General features: G+C 37.3%; 1 protein-coding gene across 5 annotated transcripts in view; it reads left to right on the top strand.

The window, feature by feature from the left end:
- The window catches only part of RAPGEF4 (Rap guanine nucleotide exchange factor 4), a 146,541-nt gene that overhangs the window by 53,888 nt on the left and 71,249 nt on the right, over window positions 1-21,404 (top strand). For all 5 annotated transcript variants that reach the window (XM_088168030.1, XM_014880223.2, XM_088168032.1 and 2 more), the window contains 2 exons: window positions 15,489-15,561; window positions 16,550-16,614. In XM_088168030.1, coding sequence (XP_088024156.1) covers window positions 15,489-15,561; window positions 16,550-16,614 — 138 coding nt within the window. The remainder of the gene's footprint in view (window positions 1-15,488; window positions 15,562-16,549; window positions 16,615-21,404) is intronic.

The raw sequence follows: 21,404 nt of genomic DNA, 5'->3' as shown, positions 1-21,404 counted from the left end.
TTAAAAATCACTGGAAGACAAATACCTTCTGATCTTACTTTTGTTCTTAACAGTCCATGAGGAAGGGCTGTCTACCAGTGTGTAATAAGGGAAAACAAATTTTCTTCTTGCTTCACTGGGCCCATGATCAGCCAGTATGCTTTCTGCTTGGACAACTGAGTGAAATACCTTGGAAAACTAAATGAAGCTTCTAATGCTACTGTAAGATCACTCATGGCACTGTCCCAGCTGGGTGGGACAAAGGGCGTTTACTTGCCCTTGCCATGTGCTGTTATTGCAAAGGTGAACTGGAACATCATGGTTCTACTTTTTAAGGCTGTGTTGAAATAGGAGGTCATCTTCATTTAATAACCCTCTTACTGGAGTTAGACTGTTGGTAAAGATAGATCTTAATCCCACGTGGTAGCCCCAAGTTGTGATATGCTTCTAGTGGGATCCTTAAGAGGCACAGCACTTAGGTAACTGTTTCTGAATTCTTAAATATCTTTAAATTATGTTCCAGGGTTCACTGAAGGTCATTGCTGTGTAGTTTCTGAAATGCCTAAGTTACTGCTCTAAATGCACTGTGGTCAGATCGTTCACATTGGGAAATTTTGTACCTTCAGCTTGCTTACCAGTTAAATAGGGAAGGTTATTTTGTTGCAGATGCTTTGTATAGGCTATCACCCAAAATATTAACTTCTGGAAACATATGCTCCTGCCAGATTTATCTGGATATTTTTTATTTAATGTAGAGAAAAGCAGATTGAGATTTGTATTAATGTTTGACAAAAGGCCCTCTCTCAGTGCTCTTTTGCTATACAGCAGTCAAATCCCACATACTTTACTATGCTCTGCCAGAAAGTCCACTAACCTTTCATATAATATGTAATATGTGTTATAGCCAGTACTGCAGGGTTGTTTTCCCTGCAGGAGGATTCTCAGCTGTTTTTTTCTGCTGCCTTGGTAAGACTTGCACTGGTTCTTTCTACAGTGCCAGATGTTGTATACATAAAGCAGGAAATTATATACTCTTCTCTTGCTTATTGAGCAGAGAAAATAATCTACTTTTAAGACCTAGCTGGGAGAGGTTGCTACAAATGCCAAGTTTAAAGAGAGAGATCAAGTATAGGAGATGAGAAGGCAAGACAAAACTCGCTTGAATGTGACAATGAATGCAAAATCACAACTGAAACACATTTGATGTACTGACATTAAAGGGATTGTACTGAATATATAATCATTGTGGATATATGAAGGAGGTTTTGTATTGTAAAATAATCAAACGAGTTGTTCTTTGTACACTGATGGGGATCTCGGGAGAGCTCTAATGATCTAGATTTAAAGAGATACCAGCCCAATTATGTACTGTGGTATTTGTCTGTTCCTGAAGGAATGCAATGTCAGAATAATACTATGTGTATGTGATCCTTAACCTACGTATCTTGAAGCATTTTACAAATACTAAGCACTTAATTCAGTGACATTCTGCTGGGCTGTGTTCACAAGCATGGTGATGCACTAAATACAGAGATCAAGTTGAAGAGCCTCTTGTGGATAACCCCAGTGCCCATCTGGCCATGCCTAGACTTCAGGTTCTTTTTATTTGCCCTACAGTTTTTTCCTGTCAGGTACTGAGGAGCAGTTGTTTGGCTACTATGCTGCTAATAGCCAAATGTCTTGTGCTGCCCACGATGTTGTTCCAGTGTCTGCAGACTGAACTCTGCCACCTGTTCATGCAGGAGCAGAGTATGACCTGGGATGTGTGGCAAGGAGCCACCACAAAACTGGCCTCAGGATGCCATAGCTGCAGAGGTTTGACCATTCTGCTGCAAAGCACGAGAAGAGAGCAGTAAAGGAAGACATCAAACATACTAATTCTAATAGTAAGCAAAGCCTAACATGTGACACTGAGAATTAGTTTTAAGGGGATACATCTTTTTATCTTTCAGAAATTTCTAAAACATACTGGTAAATTCAGAGTTGATTTGGGTCAGGCTCTTAGTAGCATTTTCTACTATAGACAGAACCACTTTAGGAGTTCTTTGTATGCATGTGTGTTACTGTTCTTTTTACTGTTTAGGGCTATAGAAAGGGAACTAGATAAAACAGCTCTGTGAAAGTTAGAGAAAAGGCAGTCAAATTGTCTACTGGGACTGCTGCTCCAACAAAGAGTGTCAGTTGAGTACAAAGTCTTGTCACTTTTAACTTTCATCTTCTGGTAGCTTGAAACAGTTTTACTGGCCGCCATCATCTTTCTGCTACTAGAATACACTCTGAAAATGTCTCCTGAATTACATCTCTATTGCTGTAGCTAACTTGATACATGAGCATGGATGATCATTAGTGCTGTTGGAACAGATCAGTGAATGCAAATCAGCATTGCTGAAGCCAGTGACACTGTTAGTTGATGTGAACTGAGCATCCATTCTAACACAGGTGAATATAATGAACTTTAACTCCATAAGAGATAGGCAAAGAATAATCTTATACAACAGAGATAACAGTGCCTATTTTATCTAAAAGATCCCAAGATTTTCTCAAAAGTCTGAAGTCTATAAAACTGAAGAGACAGTATAATGCTAAAATTATGTTCTGTGATGTTCCTTAAACAAGGAATAGCAATATGTAGGGAAATACTTGTAAATTGGAAACTAGCCAATTGAATATGTTGGGCATATGTGTACAGTTTCCTCATTGTATGACACTGAATTCCTCTCAGGACTATCAAAGGAAATAAAAAAGATCAGATTAAAAGCAATTAACATGTGAAAAAACAGTTACATTGAGTAGAAAAAAATTCTTGCCTTATTGTCCATATATTAGTTTGATTTTTATTACAATATGATTTACAAAACTTCTCTAAAGTTTTAAGATACCAGAAGAATTACATGAAGTAGATTTACATGTAAAGGCAGCTTTTTCTCTCTGTTAATAAAACCTTCCTTAAAGTCAGTTCTACAGTTGCACTTGTGGCTTGGTGGTTAATGCCTTGTTCTCAAATGCAAGTCAGTTGATTCCTCTGGTGCCTCATAATACTCGGGAACCAAGGACTCTTGCAGTGTGACTCATGCTGTCCCTTATTTTACTGTATGTTCTGTATAAAGATTTTCTTTGAACAGTGAGTGGATACACAGGATCAAAGTGACAATAACAAGCTTTGTCTGTCTTACTTCACAACAGAGAAAGAGCCCTACAAAAATAGATTGAAGTGTAGGATGTTGCAAATTAGGTAGCCCTCCAATTAAGACATCTTCTAGCTCCAATATTACCAGTGACCTCATCTTGTCTTCTAGAGGGACTGAGAATGTCATCCCAGTATAGCAATACACTTACTTCAAAAATCATTCTTGCTGTCAGAAAAAAAGATTAAGTGTATCAGATTACTTCTCAATTAACCTACTCTTCTTCTATCAGGAGTGCATAAGAATGCTCATGTATATTTTCCACCACCACAACATGAGGTGATAGCAGTGCATTCCAAACTAGAGCTGCCTCGTTTAGGTGCTCAGCACTTTCACTAAGTGTCCACAAAAACCTGAAAAGTCACAACTTTAGGACATCTGTGCATGGTGTTAAATTTCTGTTTAGCCTGTAGGACCCTATTTGAACCCTATCTCAAATTTGGTTAATTTTTTTTCCGCTGAAATCAGAAGAGTTTTTGTGAAGACTAAGGAAAAGGGAGGAATTTCCTGCTAGACAAAATATTTGCATTTTGTTAGGAAAGCAGAAAAGCAGAACAGAACCTGTACACATGCCTGACTGAGCACAGGAGGTCTGATGCATGGTGGCCACAATTATAATAGAAGCAACAATTAAAGTTTGTTTGGATATGCTTTTAATGAGGAGGTTGGGAAAATCATCAGGAGCTTTTCACTGTAAAAGAAGTGGACAAGATGCTTTTTCCTCTCAGCTGCCACTGCACAGCTGGACTGGACTCATGATTATTTGCTGCACTCTTCTAGCAAGGCTTTTTGCAAATAATTTTGTATTGCCTGTGTTGAATTTTCAAAATCTGCAGTATAAGTCTTAAACCACTTGTCTTCATATGATAATCTACAGAAATTACTTAAAAATGTAGTGCAGTAATATCATGCACTTTGCTTTTCCTCCTTTACTGAAAACCAATTTAGTTTGCTGTCCATGTAAGAACTGTGTATTTATCTAGTACTGCTGTTTGCTTCGTGTAAATATTATTCCTTGTTATACATAATTTCTAATTGGTTCAGAACAAGAACATCCAGGGCTTGTGAGAAGCAGGTGATAGGACCTCTCCAGCACAGCCTGATGTATTTAATCAGAATTTAAGCAGGAAATACAGAGATACGTAAGAAGTGAACAGTTGAAAACAGTAGAATAGAAAGATGTTTTACTTCTGAAATTGATGATCTACTACTGTATGCCCTGACTTCATGAAATCTATCCATCTAGTGGTTCGGTTGAGATTTCAGTGTGCTAATGAAATTATTTTTAGCCATGTGCAAGGAGAAACCCAGAAGAAATGGCTGTTTGCTCCAGTGGAATGGAAACATAAAAGTTCGGAAAATTTTATTTATTTTGTAAGTTCCCGGTAAGTTGTCTATTAAATAGATAATTTTAAAAACCAAATGTAAGTTTTAGAGTACACTTCTAAAAGCCAGATCTTTCAGAATGACGACCTAAATGCCACTAATGTTTCACTCAGAGCATCTTTTAGCAGTTTGACAGAAGTTGTCTTAGTGCAAGAATCAGCTTTTCTAATTGCCCCTCTGATGCTGAATATGCTTCCTAAATTTCCTCAGAGAACTGCTGTGTTGTTAAACTCGTAGTATGTGACTGAATTTAAAGGTCTGTAAGTGAGTCTTCAGCAACCCTCTTTCTCTTATAGTTGATTGTTTACAGTCTTCATCATCATCATCATTTGTGTGTCCTATGTAAACTTAAAAGCTGTGTCTCTTTGAATCTGGTTATATCTAGTCAGAACTCTCTCTGGGACAGGGTTGGCTCCATTTTCTTTATCAGTTGCCTCCCTTTGTGGTAGTACAGCTTGAGTGCAAGGTGTAGCAGATAGATGGGAAAGAGTTTCCTAAGAAATGTTTCTTTCAGCCTTTGGAGGTCTGTCCTACAATGAATGGCAAAGCTGAGAACTTCTTGTAATCAGTTAGCTCATGCTCCAGTGTAATCATACTTGCTCTCTGTGAAGAAAAATCCCCGGTGAAACATTCTCATCTTGGGTTTATTTAAATTGTGCTATTCTGCATCTTCTATGCTGTGTCACTTGCCTGTTTACATCGTGCCTCTAACTGCACTCTGGACATTTCTGTTTGGCAGGAGGAAGAGACAGGATCTGAGCTTTTATTTTGTGTGTAGAACTTAGCAAAGCTGGACCCCCAGTTAAGCTGATTTCAGGACTCTATTTGACAAAGGAGGAGACTAATATAATGTTGCACTCTTCTCTGTTCACCCTTTTTCTTTTTCTGGAAAGATTATTATTCAATTTAATTCTGTTGTTTACCCTTCATTATCTTGTGTCTCCATTTTTCTCATATTCCTCTTTCATTTTTCTCTTTTGGTCATGTGTTCAGCCTTAAAATCTCCTTAGTATTTTTTTTCAATTAAGAAATTTTACAGTGCATCTTCGTTACTGTGCCCCACTGCTTATCTCAAATGCTGTTCTAATCTTGATGATGAATAACATGACTGATTGTAGGTAGGTAGGATGAAAACTGATAACGAGGAATCAAGTTTACCATTTTTTTATGGCTATATATTGTATTGTGAAGGAAATACCCATTCAGAAAATGAAATAAATAGAAAGCAGAAACTTTTTAATACAAAATTCTTCCCCACACTGAAGTGTCAGCTAGTCTATATATTTGATGCTCAACTCAATTGGAAAAAATCCACAATCTGAATAATTTTTAAATGGTAACTAGAAGGATTTGGATTTTATTTTTACACAACTGAATTAATCAGTGAGAATGTTTCATCATTTCTTCAACCAAGTCACTTTTCAGAATCACAGTGTAAACTGGGCTCTGCCTAGTGTATACTGTTTTAATCCATTAAAACTCACATATTCTATTTTCTTCTAATTTTTCTTTATAATATACATCCCAGAGCCACCTAATGAAAAATATTGCAAACATTTAGCATGCCTCACTATGTAAAATAGAGATTTAGCTTGCAATTGGATAATTGGCACAGATTTGTTGATTTATGTGCTGTTCATCTCAATCTGCATAATCTTTAAACCTAAACTATCTCAACACCAGCCAAATTTAAGGAGCTAAACTTCTGCCTATTGTGGGATTGTATACTTGTTTCTAAGACATCAATGGATAGGACAAGAACACACAGTCTTTAGAGGAGGTTAGGCTGGACATTAAGAAATTCTTCACGAGAAAAGGTGATTGAGCACTGCAACAGGCTACCCAGAGAGGTGATGGAGCTGCTGTCCTTAGAGGTGTTTAAGGAAAGACTTGGTGTAGGGCTTAGTGCCATGGTCTAGTTGACAAGGTGGTGTTTGGTCATAGGTTGGACTTGATGATCTCGAAGGTCTTTCCCAACCTACTTGATTCTGTCACTGTGTGAACTGCTTCTTCAATGGCAAAAAGAGAGAGGAGGGGGTTTGGTTATTAGACACATCCATAAGCTGCTTCACATTCTCTTTTTTTTTGTCCTTTTTTCATAGTGTGGCCTCTTCCTTGAAGTACTCTCTTCACCCCTTGTGACAACTCCATTGGGTTGAAGAATTCTATTTAGGCTGTGTATTGCACTCCCCTCCTGCCCTCCACCCATTTTCACTCCTTTTCTTCTTATTTCTTGCTTTTTCTTTCTTTTCTAACATTTAACTTCCAGTGAGACTTTCTTCCTTCTTTCCCATCCCTGCGTGCCTCCATTCCTGACTGTCCCCTCTTGTCGTGAGGTTTGAAAATGTTTCTAGGGCTAAGCTGAAGTGAATATTGTTACTTTACTTTTTTTACCAAGGAAAGAGTTGTCCAACAGTCACAGCAGGACTCCAGGTTAGAGCTACAGAACAGCATTTGTGTGGGGGCTTTTTCAGTCTTGGTGAGGCTCTGGTGGCAAAATTAATTGTCTATGATTTGAGGAAATCACTTGAGCTGACTTCTGTGTGTAGGAAAAACCTTGAAAACTGCCCCATCCGAATAAAGCTGTTGCATTGCAGTTTGTTGATGCACTTTACCTAATCCTTATGTTATGGCACAGCTGAATTGCTGTTACTCATGTTTGTACTTCAGCTGGATAAAAGTCCGTCATTCCCATCCAATACATTTTGAAATCTTCAGACAAGATGCTGTTGTACTAAAAAAGATTATGTTTAACAGACTGTTTAGAGGTCTTTCATAGAGATCTTTAGACTGAGAGCCATGAGATGTTGGGCAGTAAGGGTGGATGTAAAACCATGTAACTAAACACTGTGTTACAAAATAGCTGAAACATTATTGTGAAGTCCTGTGGGGAAGTAGCACGGGCAGCATTTATTATAACACAGTGTGCATGAAAGGGACTCCAGACTTGAACAGCTTTAACCCATGAGGGGTTTATGCTGACAAGTTAATTCCAGTGGTGCCATTGCAAGGATTGCCCTGTGAATTGGAGGCCCGGGTATTTTGGATTCGTGTTGGGTGATATCAATCTGATTGTGAACGATTTTCTGTCAGAATACATACTTTTCTGTCCACTGGAAGGAATAGACTGTGTTCAGTCATATTTCCTGAAATACAATTGTTTACTTCGTCTTTACATTTTCCCCTCTTATTTTGTATTGTACTTGCTTTGATTTCTCTGCAGTGTTCTTGAGTGAGCTGCACAGACTGCTTTTAAAGCAGCTCACATTGTCATCAAAATAATATTTTAAAAGTTTTAAGAAAGATGAATGTTATAAGAGAAATTGTATGTTTACGTATTTATGCTTATTAAATATCCTCATTGTTGTTATGCATAATTGAATAGAAACAATCAGTGTGGAGAATTATCATGGAAAGGAAGCCTTTGATGTTAGATGAGTTTTGGAGGTTGATGTATGCTTGTTTCTGTGAGAAGCAAGAGCAGTGTTTGATTGACCCCACTGAACTACTTAAGAGGTTTATATTGATTGTAGAGGAATTAATATTTAACCCAGAGTTTCCTTCCAGATGAAAACAAATTTCTAGGCTAACATACTTCTGTGTTCAGAGGTTATAAATATGAAAAGCAGAGTTATAGATCAGCTCACCAGCTTTTTCTTTGTTTCAAATCTCTTTTTTAAAATATATGTAATGGGAAGGAAGAAAAGAAGCTGTTTATAACCATGAATAAAGCCGCTGCTGTGCACAGTGTCATCATAAGGCCAATGTGTCATTTAAGTTGCACTTAAAACCTATTTTTAAGACTTAAGTGCTACAGAGACCTTGTGGTGACCTTACAGAATTTTACTACAGAGGAGTGTGACTTCAGCCCACTGTCAGAGCACAACCTGCACTGGGAGGTTTCCAGTTTTTCTCAGCAGCACACACCTAGTTTTTAATCAATTTCTTCAGATGAAGTCTGTTTCAGAACATTCATGCAAAGATACGTTTGTCATATGTATCAAGCCTTCTGTATTTTCAAGATGGCAGTCTCAGGGTGGAACAGGAATGTGGTTTAGAGGTTCTTTCTGACTTCCAGCTTACTAAGTACACACAATCCTTGCTTTTTTGTTGCTTTGGAGGCTAAGATATGTGATCAGAAACAAGATACCTATGTTGCCACAATTACAGAATTTACCATTCTGTCAAAGCACTTTCCAAACCCAAATACCTCTCTTGTATGACCTTGTGTCTCAGCTGAAGCTCTGCTCCAGAAAAATGCTGAAGATGAGTTGGGGTGCACATAATATAGAAGAAATACTGTAGGAGGCAGCCTGTACCTGCCCAGGTGAGGAACTGAACAAAGCCAGCCTCATCCTGTATTTGTGAGTCTCCTATTACCTGTCTTCCAAACTGAGATCATCTAAAAGAGCACGTCTTTGGTACATTGATCATTATAATAGTGCATGTGAAAAGAAGAGGTGTGACTATCTGAAGGTAAAAGGAAGTATTTTGTACCTGGAACTTTAGGAAATTGTTCTTCCTCTTGTGCACGACCCAGGAGTTGATTCTAGACTTGACTTGATCTAAGTCCTGTTAATGTATGTTTAAAGGATGGCTGTAGAGGTAAGAAAAATTATGTTAAAATAGCACATTTTTCTTAGTTGTTCTGCTCATTGTTTTTGAGATGTATCTACTGGCTTTGCTAATAAAGATGCAGGTTTACAATTCTTAATGTTGCAGAACAGTTTGAAGAGGAATGAGGTTCTGTCACTACATTCTGTCACTGCATTGGTCAGCAAATTCCAGCTTAGGTGTGATTTGCTGCTTCTCTCCTACATGTGATAATGAAAGAGAAAGAAAGGAGAGCACAGCTTTATTTTATGATCTTATATTGGGTTTGAAGCACTGTTGGTGACATCATCTTTGATTTTAAAGATATCACAGTGAAAAAGTAAATACAGATATGTATAAAGCTCTTTTCCAGTCACTTTTGAAAACTTGAACTTCCATGTTAAAGGCAGTTAAGTATTTTTTCCTGTAGATACATTATCCATTCTATGTTTACACAACTGAAGTAAAAGAAAACACATAAATCAGATGGACTGGTTGTTGTTCTCTTTTAAGCGTGTGCAATCTTTCCCACCCCTCGCAGCCAAGTCCTGTCTCCACCCAAGTGCATTTCCTGAGTAGATTTCTCTAGGAGACAGAATTGGAGAGCTGTATGATGGCATTTCTATATTTAAATTAGATGGAGCAGAATAGACTGTAATTTGCTTAATCAGTGCTCATGCTCTAATTTCCTTGGATGTGATTTTTTTGGGGTGCAGTCTTATCTTTGGCTTTCTATCTGTTAGCCAAGTCTGCTTTTGGCATGATTTCAGAGAGTTGGGTGCATTTTTCTTCTTGATGAAATATCAAGGGGATTCTGTGATAAAGCAAATTCTGCACACAGAGCTTGTCAAGCATGATAAATTGATTCTGGTGGGAATGTGACAGAAAAATATGTGCCTCCAAAATAAAGAGATGGACTAAAATAAAGTGTAGTTGATTAGATCTATGCAGAAACATTCTGAAGATGGTAAATAGGTAAATAAATGGAAAAGATGTAGATTCATCTGCTGTTATATAAACTGTACCTATTCTGGGATCAGGATTCAGCAATTTTGGTACAGGCATTTCCTGTATTTATTTTATCTAAATGACTAAATTGTGCTTCACTTCTGCTATTTCAGACATTGTCTATTACATTTTAATGACTTGATAGACTGATGTATACAAAACAGTCTGTTTCTGTTCAGTAGGTTGTGGTGAGATCTTCACACAGCTTATTTTCTATTTTTCCACAAAATAAGATATATTTTTGCTATTGTAGCATTGTATTTTCCTAATATGTCTTTATATTTTCCACTAGAAATGCCTCAGTTCTGTTCTCTTACCTCTACTGTCAGTTACAGCAAATGTTTATATTCTGGAAATGACAAAAGTAGACATTTAACAATAGGCACTCTAGAACTTGGTGTTCTAGAGGGAAGCACCAGCTTCAGTGTTTTTTTATCTAGTATTAAACAGCCATGGGTTAGGTCCTTTTTGTGATATCCAGTTAAGTGACATTGACCTGAAATGTATGGAAATTTTCTGATCGAGCTTGCTTAGAAGAAATACACTTGGTAATTTGTAAACATTCTAAGAAGACAGTATTTGAAGTCAGAATTAGGCCGAGTCTGCTGGGGGTCTGCTGGCAGTCTCAGTACATGCTCTTGGGCAAAAGCAAGGGTGCTGTTTGTTTTCCCCTTTTGTAACAAGACTGAGATAAAAATCAACTATCAGTATTGATAATCAGTCTGAGGTGGGGGTTTTTTTTGTGTAAATCTGTCAGAATATTAGGCACTTTCTGTTGGAAAACACAAATTGATAGCAGTCAAATGACCTGAGGGTCTACCCATCAGTTCAGTGAAGACCAGAATATCAAATGTCACGGCAAAAGTCTGGATTTTGAGATAGCAATCTTTGCTTGATTTGATGAGTGAAAAGAGGGTCCAAAAAATCTTCATGGGCTCTTTCTGGAATTTGCCTCCTTATTATTCTGGAGGAAGGAGAAGAAACAGTGCACCACGGGAGTGGCGCACCCTTGTGAGTAATGCTCACGAGGGAGGTGGTTCACTGCCAACTTAGAGGAAGAACAGAGTTGTACTGAGAGCATCAGTGATCAATTATTTATTATCAAAAGAAAGCAGAGAAGCTGGCTCACATTTTCAAGCTCATCATGTATTCCCCAAGAGAAAGCATTGCAGAAGTATTGACAGCTAGTACAGGAGTATTGCAGAACTCAGGCAATAGTCACAAAAAGAGCATCTGATGAAATAATTACACAAGGTTTTGAGAAATGTGTGTTGCTAGTTAAGAGTAGGCAGAAAAGGAGGCAGCAGAAATGGTGAAAAATGACACTGTGACTGAGATTGTGAATAGGGGAGAAAAAAAAAGAAAAAAAATATCATGTATTGAACCAAGTACCTTTGGAGGTCTACAGAGCTGTCTCCAGTGTTAAAAGACGATTCCTAGTATATGGCCACGGATTCCTAGTACCTGTAGATGCACCATGGCATGGGGAAGCATCAGAAGCCTGAGTCCCTAGTGCTACAAACTGTCACTGCCTGGTCCTCACTGCACAGCCCTTATTGGCCAACTGCAGAACTGCTGCCCTTGGGGGAGTATTTGGTGTAGAACCTATATTCAAGTCTTTATTCCCAGAGGGTCTTCCTTTCATCAGTCCTGTGTCTTTCCTGTTAGAGTGTTGGGTTTTGGTACACAGTGAACATGGACAAGAAAGGCTCATCTGTATTCTTTACATGTACCTGGAATGTTTGTAAACAGATATTAGCTCTACACTATTTGCAGCAGAAGAAAAGGCACTAACCACAAAGACCAGACATATTTTATATACCTTTTGTATGCTAGAAACTTTTTCAGGAATTTAGAGAGAGCTTGCATCAGAATTACAGTAATTGCCTTTCTAAACATTAGCATATAAAAATATACCCAATTATGTTCACAGAGTTGACGAAAACCGATTGTATTCATGAAAGCCTATGAGACAAACTGCAGCTAACTACAAACAAAGCCTTAATTTGAGCATACTGAAAAACCTGATGATGAGTAGCCTTAGAAACCATTCCTTCAAAGTGCCATCCCAGTAGGGCAAGTGTGTGATTTTGTTTCTTCCTTTTCTCCTCTTCCCAACTGTTTCTTGTCAGCAGTCTTCTTTGCTTTAGGCCATAGAAGTAGCTGAAAAGGTCAAAATGTGTTAATTTTCACCACTGCATGGGTATGAGGCAGTCAGCAACTGGAAAAAAAATACTGTCTTTATTACTCATGCTGTCAGATTAGATGTAGGAATTGTCTGTTATTTAAGCTGTTGCATGATAGAGTTTATAAATCGGTAGAAATCTGAAGACAGAGTGTATAGGTCACTGAATGTAGCTTTAAAAACTGCTGTCATGTTGGATTTACAAAACTTGAAGATTTCTGGTAATAAACAAGCATATTATGATTTGATAATTGTTACCGTCTTTCATTAGGAAAGCCTTTCCAGACTTCATACCACCTGTGGAATACATTTTCAAAAAGCTTTGGTAAATATCTAGTCTGTTAATCTTCAAGATGATTTTAAATGCCACCTATGAATATAATTTAACTTACTGAATTTTATTTTATTTGCAGACAGTATGGTAACAAGATAGGTCTCATTATCTCAGCTTTCAGCAATCTCATGCCTGGAACTTTATTATTCCATCTGATACTGGCAGATCTTTATGCAATTACTTAGGTCTGTCTTCTTATGCTTAGGTTTCCCAGCAAACAGTGTTTCCCTGACTCCTTGAAATAAGTTTCCCTTGACATTTAATTTGGCTGATGAGGTGACACAAGTTTAGGCATAAATTATACCTTTTATGTCAGCCCACACCCACTGAGATATCCTCATGAGAGACCATGTGTAGGCAGTCATATCAGCCCTTCCTCCAGAGATACCCAGATATAGAAGAAAGTTTCATTTACACAGAGCTAGCCTGGAGGAGTATGAACAACTGAGCTTTCTGAGGGCATGCCTTGAATTAATTCCTCTTCTGGTAATACTTCTTGAGCTCCTTCACAGGCAACACTGCTCACAGGATTTGCTGTATCAGACTCATAAGTGGATTGATCCTGGGGCAGGGTGGGACCTTCACGCTGAAGGTGACAGAGTGGACATCTTGGGAGCAATACCAAAATCCTGTCTTATCTATCACCAGTCTGTGCTTTTTTGTTCCTGGTGAGCTTTGGTGTCCTGAGCATGAGGTGTGCCTGAATGGGATTAGATGCCTCCTCTAAAGTTATGTATCTAATTCTGGCTTATTCTACCTGTAGTTTTTTTTCTGAAGATGAGCCCTCTTATCTTTTGGAAATTGTATGCTGTGTTCTATGTTTTGTCTCATGAAAAGAATAATCAGGAAAAATATTAGAGAATTAATAAGAAAAAATGGCATACATTGTATGATGGTGGCTGCCATAGTATAGGAAATAAAAGAAAAAATTACTCTCTTCCCACAGTTTAAGTTCCTTATAGAAGTGGCTTAAATGTGGACTAGTAATGTATTTCTGGGAAAATGCTCTTTTGGGAAAAACAGAACAAAGAAATGAATAATGATGAAGAAGAAGAGAAAAACATCCTCTACAATTTGTTTGTATCTTGTCCTAAATGAAATATTCCAATTTTCCATCTGAAAATCACATTTCAAGACCAAACTCAGTAGAAGGTAGAACAAAACATTTATCTACTGTTTGAATAAAATGTTATTTCAACTCTTTGGGACACACTTCTGTTTTTTTTTTTCATTTGGCCAACAAAAATGACTTTTCTCTTTGTTTATATGTGTGATTTACTAGTTGAACTGAGAAAATAATTCTTTCTTATATTCTTCCTTTCATTGAGTTCCAGGCATGGGACTGGACGCAGAATAAGGGAAACTGAATGGTTTGAGAAAGAAAATAGGGGAGTTTTTATCCTCAAATAAAATAGCATTTGTGTTTTGTGTGACTGACCAGGGATATAGCATAGATTTGCTTCTACGTGTATTCAGCTGGATTATGGGTGAGATTTAAATAATATGTTACTAAGCTTTGGGATGTAATAGCTTGTCTAAAAATAGGATTGGATTATTAAGATTAATGTAATCTTTGTAGCTTTTGTTATTATTTAGAATGCAAGACATTCAGTCTTTAGTGCTAGAATTGATGATATTTTCATTTCCAAGAAAAATAAATGTATGAAGGATAATTCAAGCATTTTTAAAATTCAGTAGGCAACATTTTGAAAGTGAATACATTTAAACAACTCCATAGAGCAAGGGATAAAACTTTTAAATTAAAATCGCACTATTGCACTAAGATTGCACTGTCTCAATTATTATGTGTACATAGTTGAAACCTGCATGAATTTCAGCTGGTTGATTGTTCACGTTGAGCTCACTGCACACCCAAAGGACTGTATGACGAATTTTATTTATGCTGAACATCAGAATCCCTATTGCACAAGCTTGTTTTCTGATAGTTCCAAAAGGGAATTATAATTGTTTATCCTTAATCATGTCAGTAACATAGTGTGATTGGAAACAAAAATGTGTTTCTTATTCATTGAATGATTTGTATTTGATAAAAGGACAATTTTTTGTCCTTTGTGTTATTTTTGTAGCTTCTGCAAGTTTCTTAAGGCTTAGACAGAGCTTTGAACCTTAGTGATCATGTCATCAGCATTCACTGAAGAAAAATACCAGTTGCTGACATCAGTTGCAATTACGTAGCTTAAAGTGGTATAAGGGATCTTATTTTTACAGTTACAAAGTTTCATCTGCTAATACAGTTTTTGTATGAGGATATATATAATATGAAGTATTTGGTCTGTGTGCTTCATAGCCTTGTCTTTTCTGAATATCAAACATAGTGTTTTGAATTTAAATGTTTAGAGTTTTCACACTACATCTTATATGTTTCAAATCTGACACCGAAACTACTGTTATGCATGATTTTTATGAATCCTTAGCTTGTCTCCATTCCTATAATAAAGTAGCTTTCTAGCTTGAATTCAAATGAATAGTGTAATTTCAAATGAGCTTTAAAACAATCTTTATGGGATATCACACAGCTAAGTGAAATATTGATTTATTAGAACCCTTAAAGTCATGCTGTGGGGAAGATGAAAGAGAGAACTGGTTTATCACAACTTTGGCTGAAATGAAAGCAGTGTGTGCTCCAGTCAAGAAAGCAGACCTTTTGGTGTTAAGAGTAAAGACATGTTTGATTATCTCATATCTCATGTGTGTGTGAGAAGCACAAGGCAGGAGACACACGAATATAAATAGCACATATTCCCTTGAATGGCTTTATACATTGTACCTGACCAAATGTGCCATCGCTGTCTTTCAGAAATATCGACAGTATATGTCTGGACTTCTCACTCCTCCTTATGGTGTTATGGAAACTGGCTCCAACAATGACAGTAAGTATGAGTAATTGGATATCAGGCAGTGGGCAAGCAAACGAGAAAAGGAAAGGGAAGATGGAGATTCTCTGGATTTGGGTATTGAACTTTAAAAATTTAATTAAGTTTGGTGTTACAACTACATTAATACTGCATGTAGTAGAAGACACTTTGGAACTTGCCCAGCTGTCTTCCCAGCTGTACACAAATGTACACAGAGCTGTACAAAAATGTGCACTGTGACCCTGGCCTGTTGATTATGTCATGTAGAATTTTACTACTTGTGTTACATGAACCATGGAACATAGCCATGAGTCCTGTTATATAAATATAACAGACTGTCTCATTTTTTTTAGTTAGGATGGGCCACACAACTTGCTGGGGAGTCTACATTAGTGCTGGAGCTTGCAGTAGATATGCTGCTCTCTAACCTTTGTTACATAGCTAAATAATTTTGGGTATGTCTCTGCCTCATGAGAACCTGTCAAGCTGTGGGATAGTGCTGTAGACATGAATCCAAGGGCAGCCTTTGGAATCCATCACTTACGTAAATCAAAGCACTTTTATTTATTTGCCAGGGATTATCTTGATCCCAAGCAGGACAATATCTGATGGCTAGCAATTGCATTTTGTCTCCTATGTTAGGTGTTCAGTATGTTTTCTTTGCAGGAGAATAGTATAGCATAGCATAGCAATGCTGATTAGTGCAAACTCAATGTCACATTTGACTGCCAATACCTGTCTACATGTGTCAGATATTAAGTTTTGAAAAAATACTGTGCTTAGAAAGCTGGTTAAAATATTGACCCAAGTTAGCTTTTTGTCTTTTTTGTGTTCACTAGATGAAACTTTTTTCTGAATAAATGTTTTGCTCTTTAGAAATCACAGAATAATGTGTGTGTTATCAAAATATTGAGCCCTCAAATTCCTGTTCTATTGATAAATATTTTCACTGTCACTCAAAGAATGTACAGTATGTATTTATTTGCTGTATTCTTTTTTTTAGGAATGCCAGATAAAGACAGTATGTCAAGCAGTGCTCTTTGCCAAGTTTCTAAAAATTGTAGTAAGGTAAATCACACACAGCTTTGCCCTTTTTTTTTTTTTTCTTTTGCTGGAGGGGGAGGAATTTGGTTGTGAAAAATGTAGAAGTATTCAACATTCAATTGAAAATAACTGAGTGCAAATGCAAAGCATGTGGTTGATACATTTGAGTACAGTATAAAAATTATAAGAATGCTTTAGACATTGTATCATTTAACTGAAGAAAGCAGGTGGTTCAGGATTATTACAAAGTGTACTACTACGGAAGTTTGTGTTAAAATCTGGTTTCTTGGTCTTTGTTGGAAAAGTGCTGAGGATAAGGAAGAAAGACAGCACTATGACAAGACCAGTGGATAACCAGTGGATAACCGGTGGATCATAAAATTCGTTATTAAATCCTATTTTAGGGCTTACCTGAGCCTGAATTGATGCACTGGCATTGTTCTGGCCCTTTGCTCAGGGTGAATTTTCTCCTGCGTTCAGAGAGCAGCTTTACATCCCAGTTCCCCTTTGTAAAACAGTTCTGTGCCTTCAGCCTCTCCAGATGAGGACCCACATGAAAGAACTCATGAATATTTCTGTGCCAGTTTCAGTAGTAAGATAGAGTATATATATATAATAATAGTGGGAAGAAATAGTGTCAGGTGTTGCTGTAAAGATTGATAACTTCTAGAATTTCTATATGGCAGGAATAGAATAGTTACAGTAATAAACAGATGCTCAGATGCCTTTTTTTCTGGACATGGGAGTTGGATTGGATGCATTTGTGAGATGTCTTTAAAAGGTTAAAGGTATTTTTGTTGCTCAAAAAGCATCTCTTGACAGCAGATGAAGACAAGGAATATTTTAGTGTTTTCTTAATGCAAAAATAACTACTTCCACCTCTCCCTGTCTGTCTGTCTGTCTTGCTTCCTCAAGGGTACTGACCTTTTTTATTTGCCACATTCAGGTTTTATTTAATGTATACATGTAACAGTATGTAGTTCCTTTTCCTAGAGCCTTATTCACTAGCTATACTACTTCTGGACACAACCTTATCCTGTAGGAACATAAATATTTTTCCATGCACCAAGTAATTGTTCTTTGATACTTGGCACCTTGGATTCTGTAAGAATTTTACATTACAGTAATGAATTATGTCTAAGTGCTTCTTTAGGTGTTTGGCATTTCAGTGGTACACTTGGAGTTAAGCCAGGTGAGGGGTCTTGCTTGATTTCTCAAGAAAAGCACCAGGTGTAGAATTCAAACTAAAAGATGTTTTCATGTTTTCTGAAGCAGATAGAAGTAACATGTAAACGTAAAAAGGTAAAAAAATTCTGTCTCCCTTAGAATGTAATTTCCCCCCAGTAATGGGAAGTGATGCTCATCTAAGGGTGGTAAACACTCTCAGGTACAAAGTATTTTAGAAACTGAGCAAAATTTAATGGTTAATACCTTTGCCAATAGCTGGGATTTTCTAGCACAACAGGATTCTTCCTGCACAAAATAATTTCTTGGGTAGGAGACAGAACTTGACTAGTGCAGGCTCAAACTGCTCAGTGACTTTTACAAGAACAAAGTCCTTTGCAAACCATATTATCCTGCTTTCCAAGCCGTGTATAAAACAGACATCCTTCTCCCTCCCACGCTGTACACATGTCTCTGGAGAGAAGCTGAGTAAGTGAATATGTGACAAATACTTGTCACCTTGTTTCGTCCTCGAGACGCTCAGAAAGTCCCATGGCAAATGTGGCAGAAGAAACGACACAGCATAGAAATGGTCCATGAATTCTAGTTCTTTGTTTTCTCCATATGATCACAGCTCTCTTTAATTATGTTCAGTGAAAGATAAATGCAGCAGAGGTAAATACCCGAGTATTTTATTTATTGCATGCAAACTCGAGTATTTTGTTTACTGCATGCAAACCTCATTCCTGCAGTTCTGCACTGTGCAACTGTTACAGTGCTCACACAAAATGTCTGTCTCCCTTCATGCCCTGCAGTCTGGTGAACCATCAGGGAGTTACTGAAATTCCAGGGCCAAATTCCCAGAGTTGTTGCCAGCTTTTCAAAACAAAAAATTGAGATACTGGAAAACGGTGCTGTATTTCTAGATTTTACATATTTTGCTTATTTTTAGGATGATGTATGACTTCCAAAATGGTTAGTGCATCAGGGAAGGGCATTCATCCAGGGAAAGAAAACTGTTTCCAGGACATTTTTAGGCTACTTCAGATGGCCAGAATGATACCTGTGAGGAAGGCAGCATATACAGCTCAGAGACATGCAGGCTACTCTGTAATGTCCAGAAATAGACTGAGTGAGGAACCTTCTGAGATCCAGAGAAAGTTCCTCAAAATCTTTCATGTGGTAAGAAGGCATTGCACTCTTAGACAGAAAGAGATAGCATCTTCAGTAGTTTTGATCATGATGCATTTATTTCAAGGTGTGTATGTGTTGTTTTAATTTTCCAGGGAAGTTTATAACTGTAAATAATTTGCTTCAGATGAAATTTAATTAATTCCACTCTGGAAATATGAAATGCATGTTTTTCTTTTTTTAGCCTGTGATGAGTCTTTTACAAGTACTCTAATAGATGTTTTTCCATAATTGCTAATTGTTTGAGTTTCATCTTGATAGCTTAATTTTTTTGTCCTGTTAGATCTATTAGTTTTTGATGAGTAACATAAGATTTTTCTTTTAATACATGCTTTGGAATTTTCTCACCATATGGGGATGTTTCATTTTTCTAGTTCATTAAAATCTACAAAAAAAAATTTCTATTAGGAGAAAGCAGCAAAGGGATTCTTTTTACCCAATATGAATTAATTTGTATTTGGTTTACATTATTGCACATCATTTAATGCAATATAACAGTTAAATTGAGCATAAAATACTGAGAGGGAGTATATTACTGTGTCCCCAGTTATATTTTGGGGAATGGAAACAAAATCAGTTTAATGCTGTCTTACATAAGGGAAAATGACAGCAACAGTCTTTTTAACTAGGACAGACCAATATCTGTACACTGGGCTCTCTCAGTCTAGTTTTTGAAAATTCCTGTGAGGTAGAATTGCATACGTGAGATGAATGTAACCCTAAAGCCAAAATTACAAAATCAATAATAATTTCAAATACATTTTTGGAAAAGATACAGAAGAGTACTTAGAACAGAGGGGAGGTCGGGTTCCAGCATGCAGTCAGAATAGTTAGTGGCCCTGGTTCCATACATTACCAGCAGAGCTGGCAGCAGGGTTGCATGATGCTTCCCACTACAGGACACTCTTCCTACAATTTGTCCACTTTTTCACTGTTTACAGTGAATTCACCATGCTGAGAGTATGCTCCTGGCTGATTTTTAAATTGAAATGGATCAAACCTGTCTGACATTGAGCTGGAGGAAAATACATAGCACATACTAAATAGTTTTTTCCAGTTATCCACTGGGAATCATGTCCTTTGGACTAGAAGCTTGACTTTTGGGGCTTATTCATGCAGTAAGGAGTACCATTTGTGAGCCCCTAGAAAATTTCCATATTGTTAAACGTTGAAAAATGTCAGTTGAAACTGGCTCACCAGAGGCTTGGTGCAGTTTCACTCTAAACTTGTGCATTCAGGCTGTGGGCATTTTATGTGCAGAATTCCCATGCTGTTTGTCTTTGCTGCTGGGTTGCTTGGGCTTTCCTGTCTCCGTGCTTAACCATGTAGGGTTTCTCTCAAGGGCTTCTTTTAGTTGCTAGAGCAATATTTTGACTGTTACAAAGCCAAACACTGATTGAAAGCCAGAGTTGTCTCCCTTGTTCTTTTTGACCCTTTACTGGTACCCAAATAGGAATGAGAAATAGCTCATCTGCTCTGGAGATATAAGATAGTGTGAAAGAAGAGGGTACTGGAGGAATGAGTCATGGAGACAAAGGAATTAATGTGGGTAAGAACAAAGGATAACCCTATCGAGGGCATGAATCTCCACTCTTGTGGATTGTTGGTGCTGAATGCTATTTTCTGCTATCAGCAAATGTCTTAAACTCATTTGCAAACTGTAGGTGCCTGAAAGCGTAGAAATGATACACAGAAAGAAGAGACATTTATGATTTGCAAGTTATTTATTCAAGTAGTAGATAGTAAGAAAATTCTAGCCCTTCTAATGGTCAAGTATGAAGTTTTATATTCTTTTCCATAATGGAATCTCCATATTGCATTTGCTGAAAGAATCCCCACGTCCTTAAGATGCCACGCAAAATTCTGCTTGAAAGGAAGGCTAAAAAATTAAGTACTCAAAAGCAGAGTATTTCAAGAATGGGGCTGACTGAGCAGTGTTAATGAAGTCCTCTTATCTGTGTTTGTTGTGGTACAGACTTCGATTACCTGCTTATATATATTTTTGCTGTGACACATTAAAACAATGTCTCACCTCAAAAACCATGGTACCTTTCTTTTTGTACAGCTTCACCTTGGTGACTATTTAAAACGTGCATAAGTTTGCTCCTTCTTCATTGAGAGCATACAATGTATGTACGGGGGAAAGTGCTTTTCCTCTCCTTTGTACTGAGGAATCCTTGCTGAACACAGAAGACAAAAGCAGATTAAGTTGTGCAAATTCATACAGTAATTCCTGCTATTGGTGATAAATATGCATTCCTTTCTGAAATCTTTCATGCTGTATTTCCATTGTGTTCCCTATATTGTCTTCAGGTTTCTATTGTGATATAGAGTTGCAGGAGCTCCCTCTTGTGTATGAAGTAATATTCGAAAAACACATTGATGGAGTTTGTGAAGCTTACAGGTTGAAACAACCCTTTTATGTTTTTCATGTAATGTCTCCAAATCCTCTAGACTGG

The sequence above is a fragment of the Sturnus vulgaris genome, chromosome 7 (assembly GCF_052056855.1).
Source record: "Sturnus vulgaris isolate bStuVul1 chromosome 7, bStuVul1.hap1, whole genome shotgun sequence".
NCBI lineage: Eukaryota > Metazoa > Chordata > Aves > Passeriformes > Sturnidae > Sturnus > Sturnus vulgaris.
This window is presented reverse-complemented; position numbering and strand designations above follow the sequence as displayed.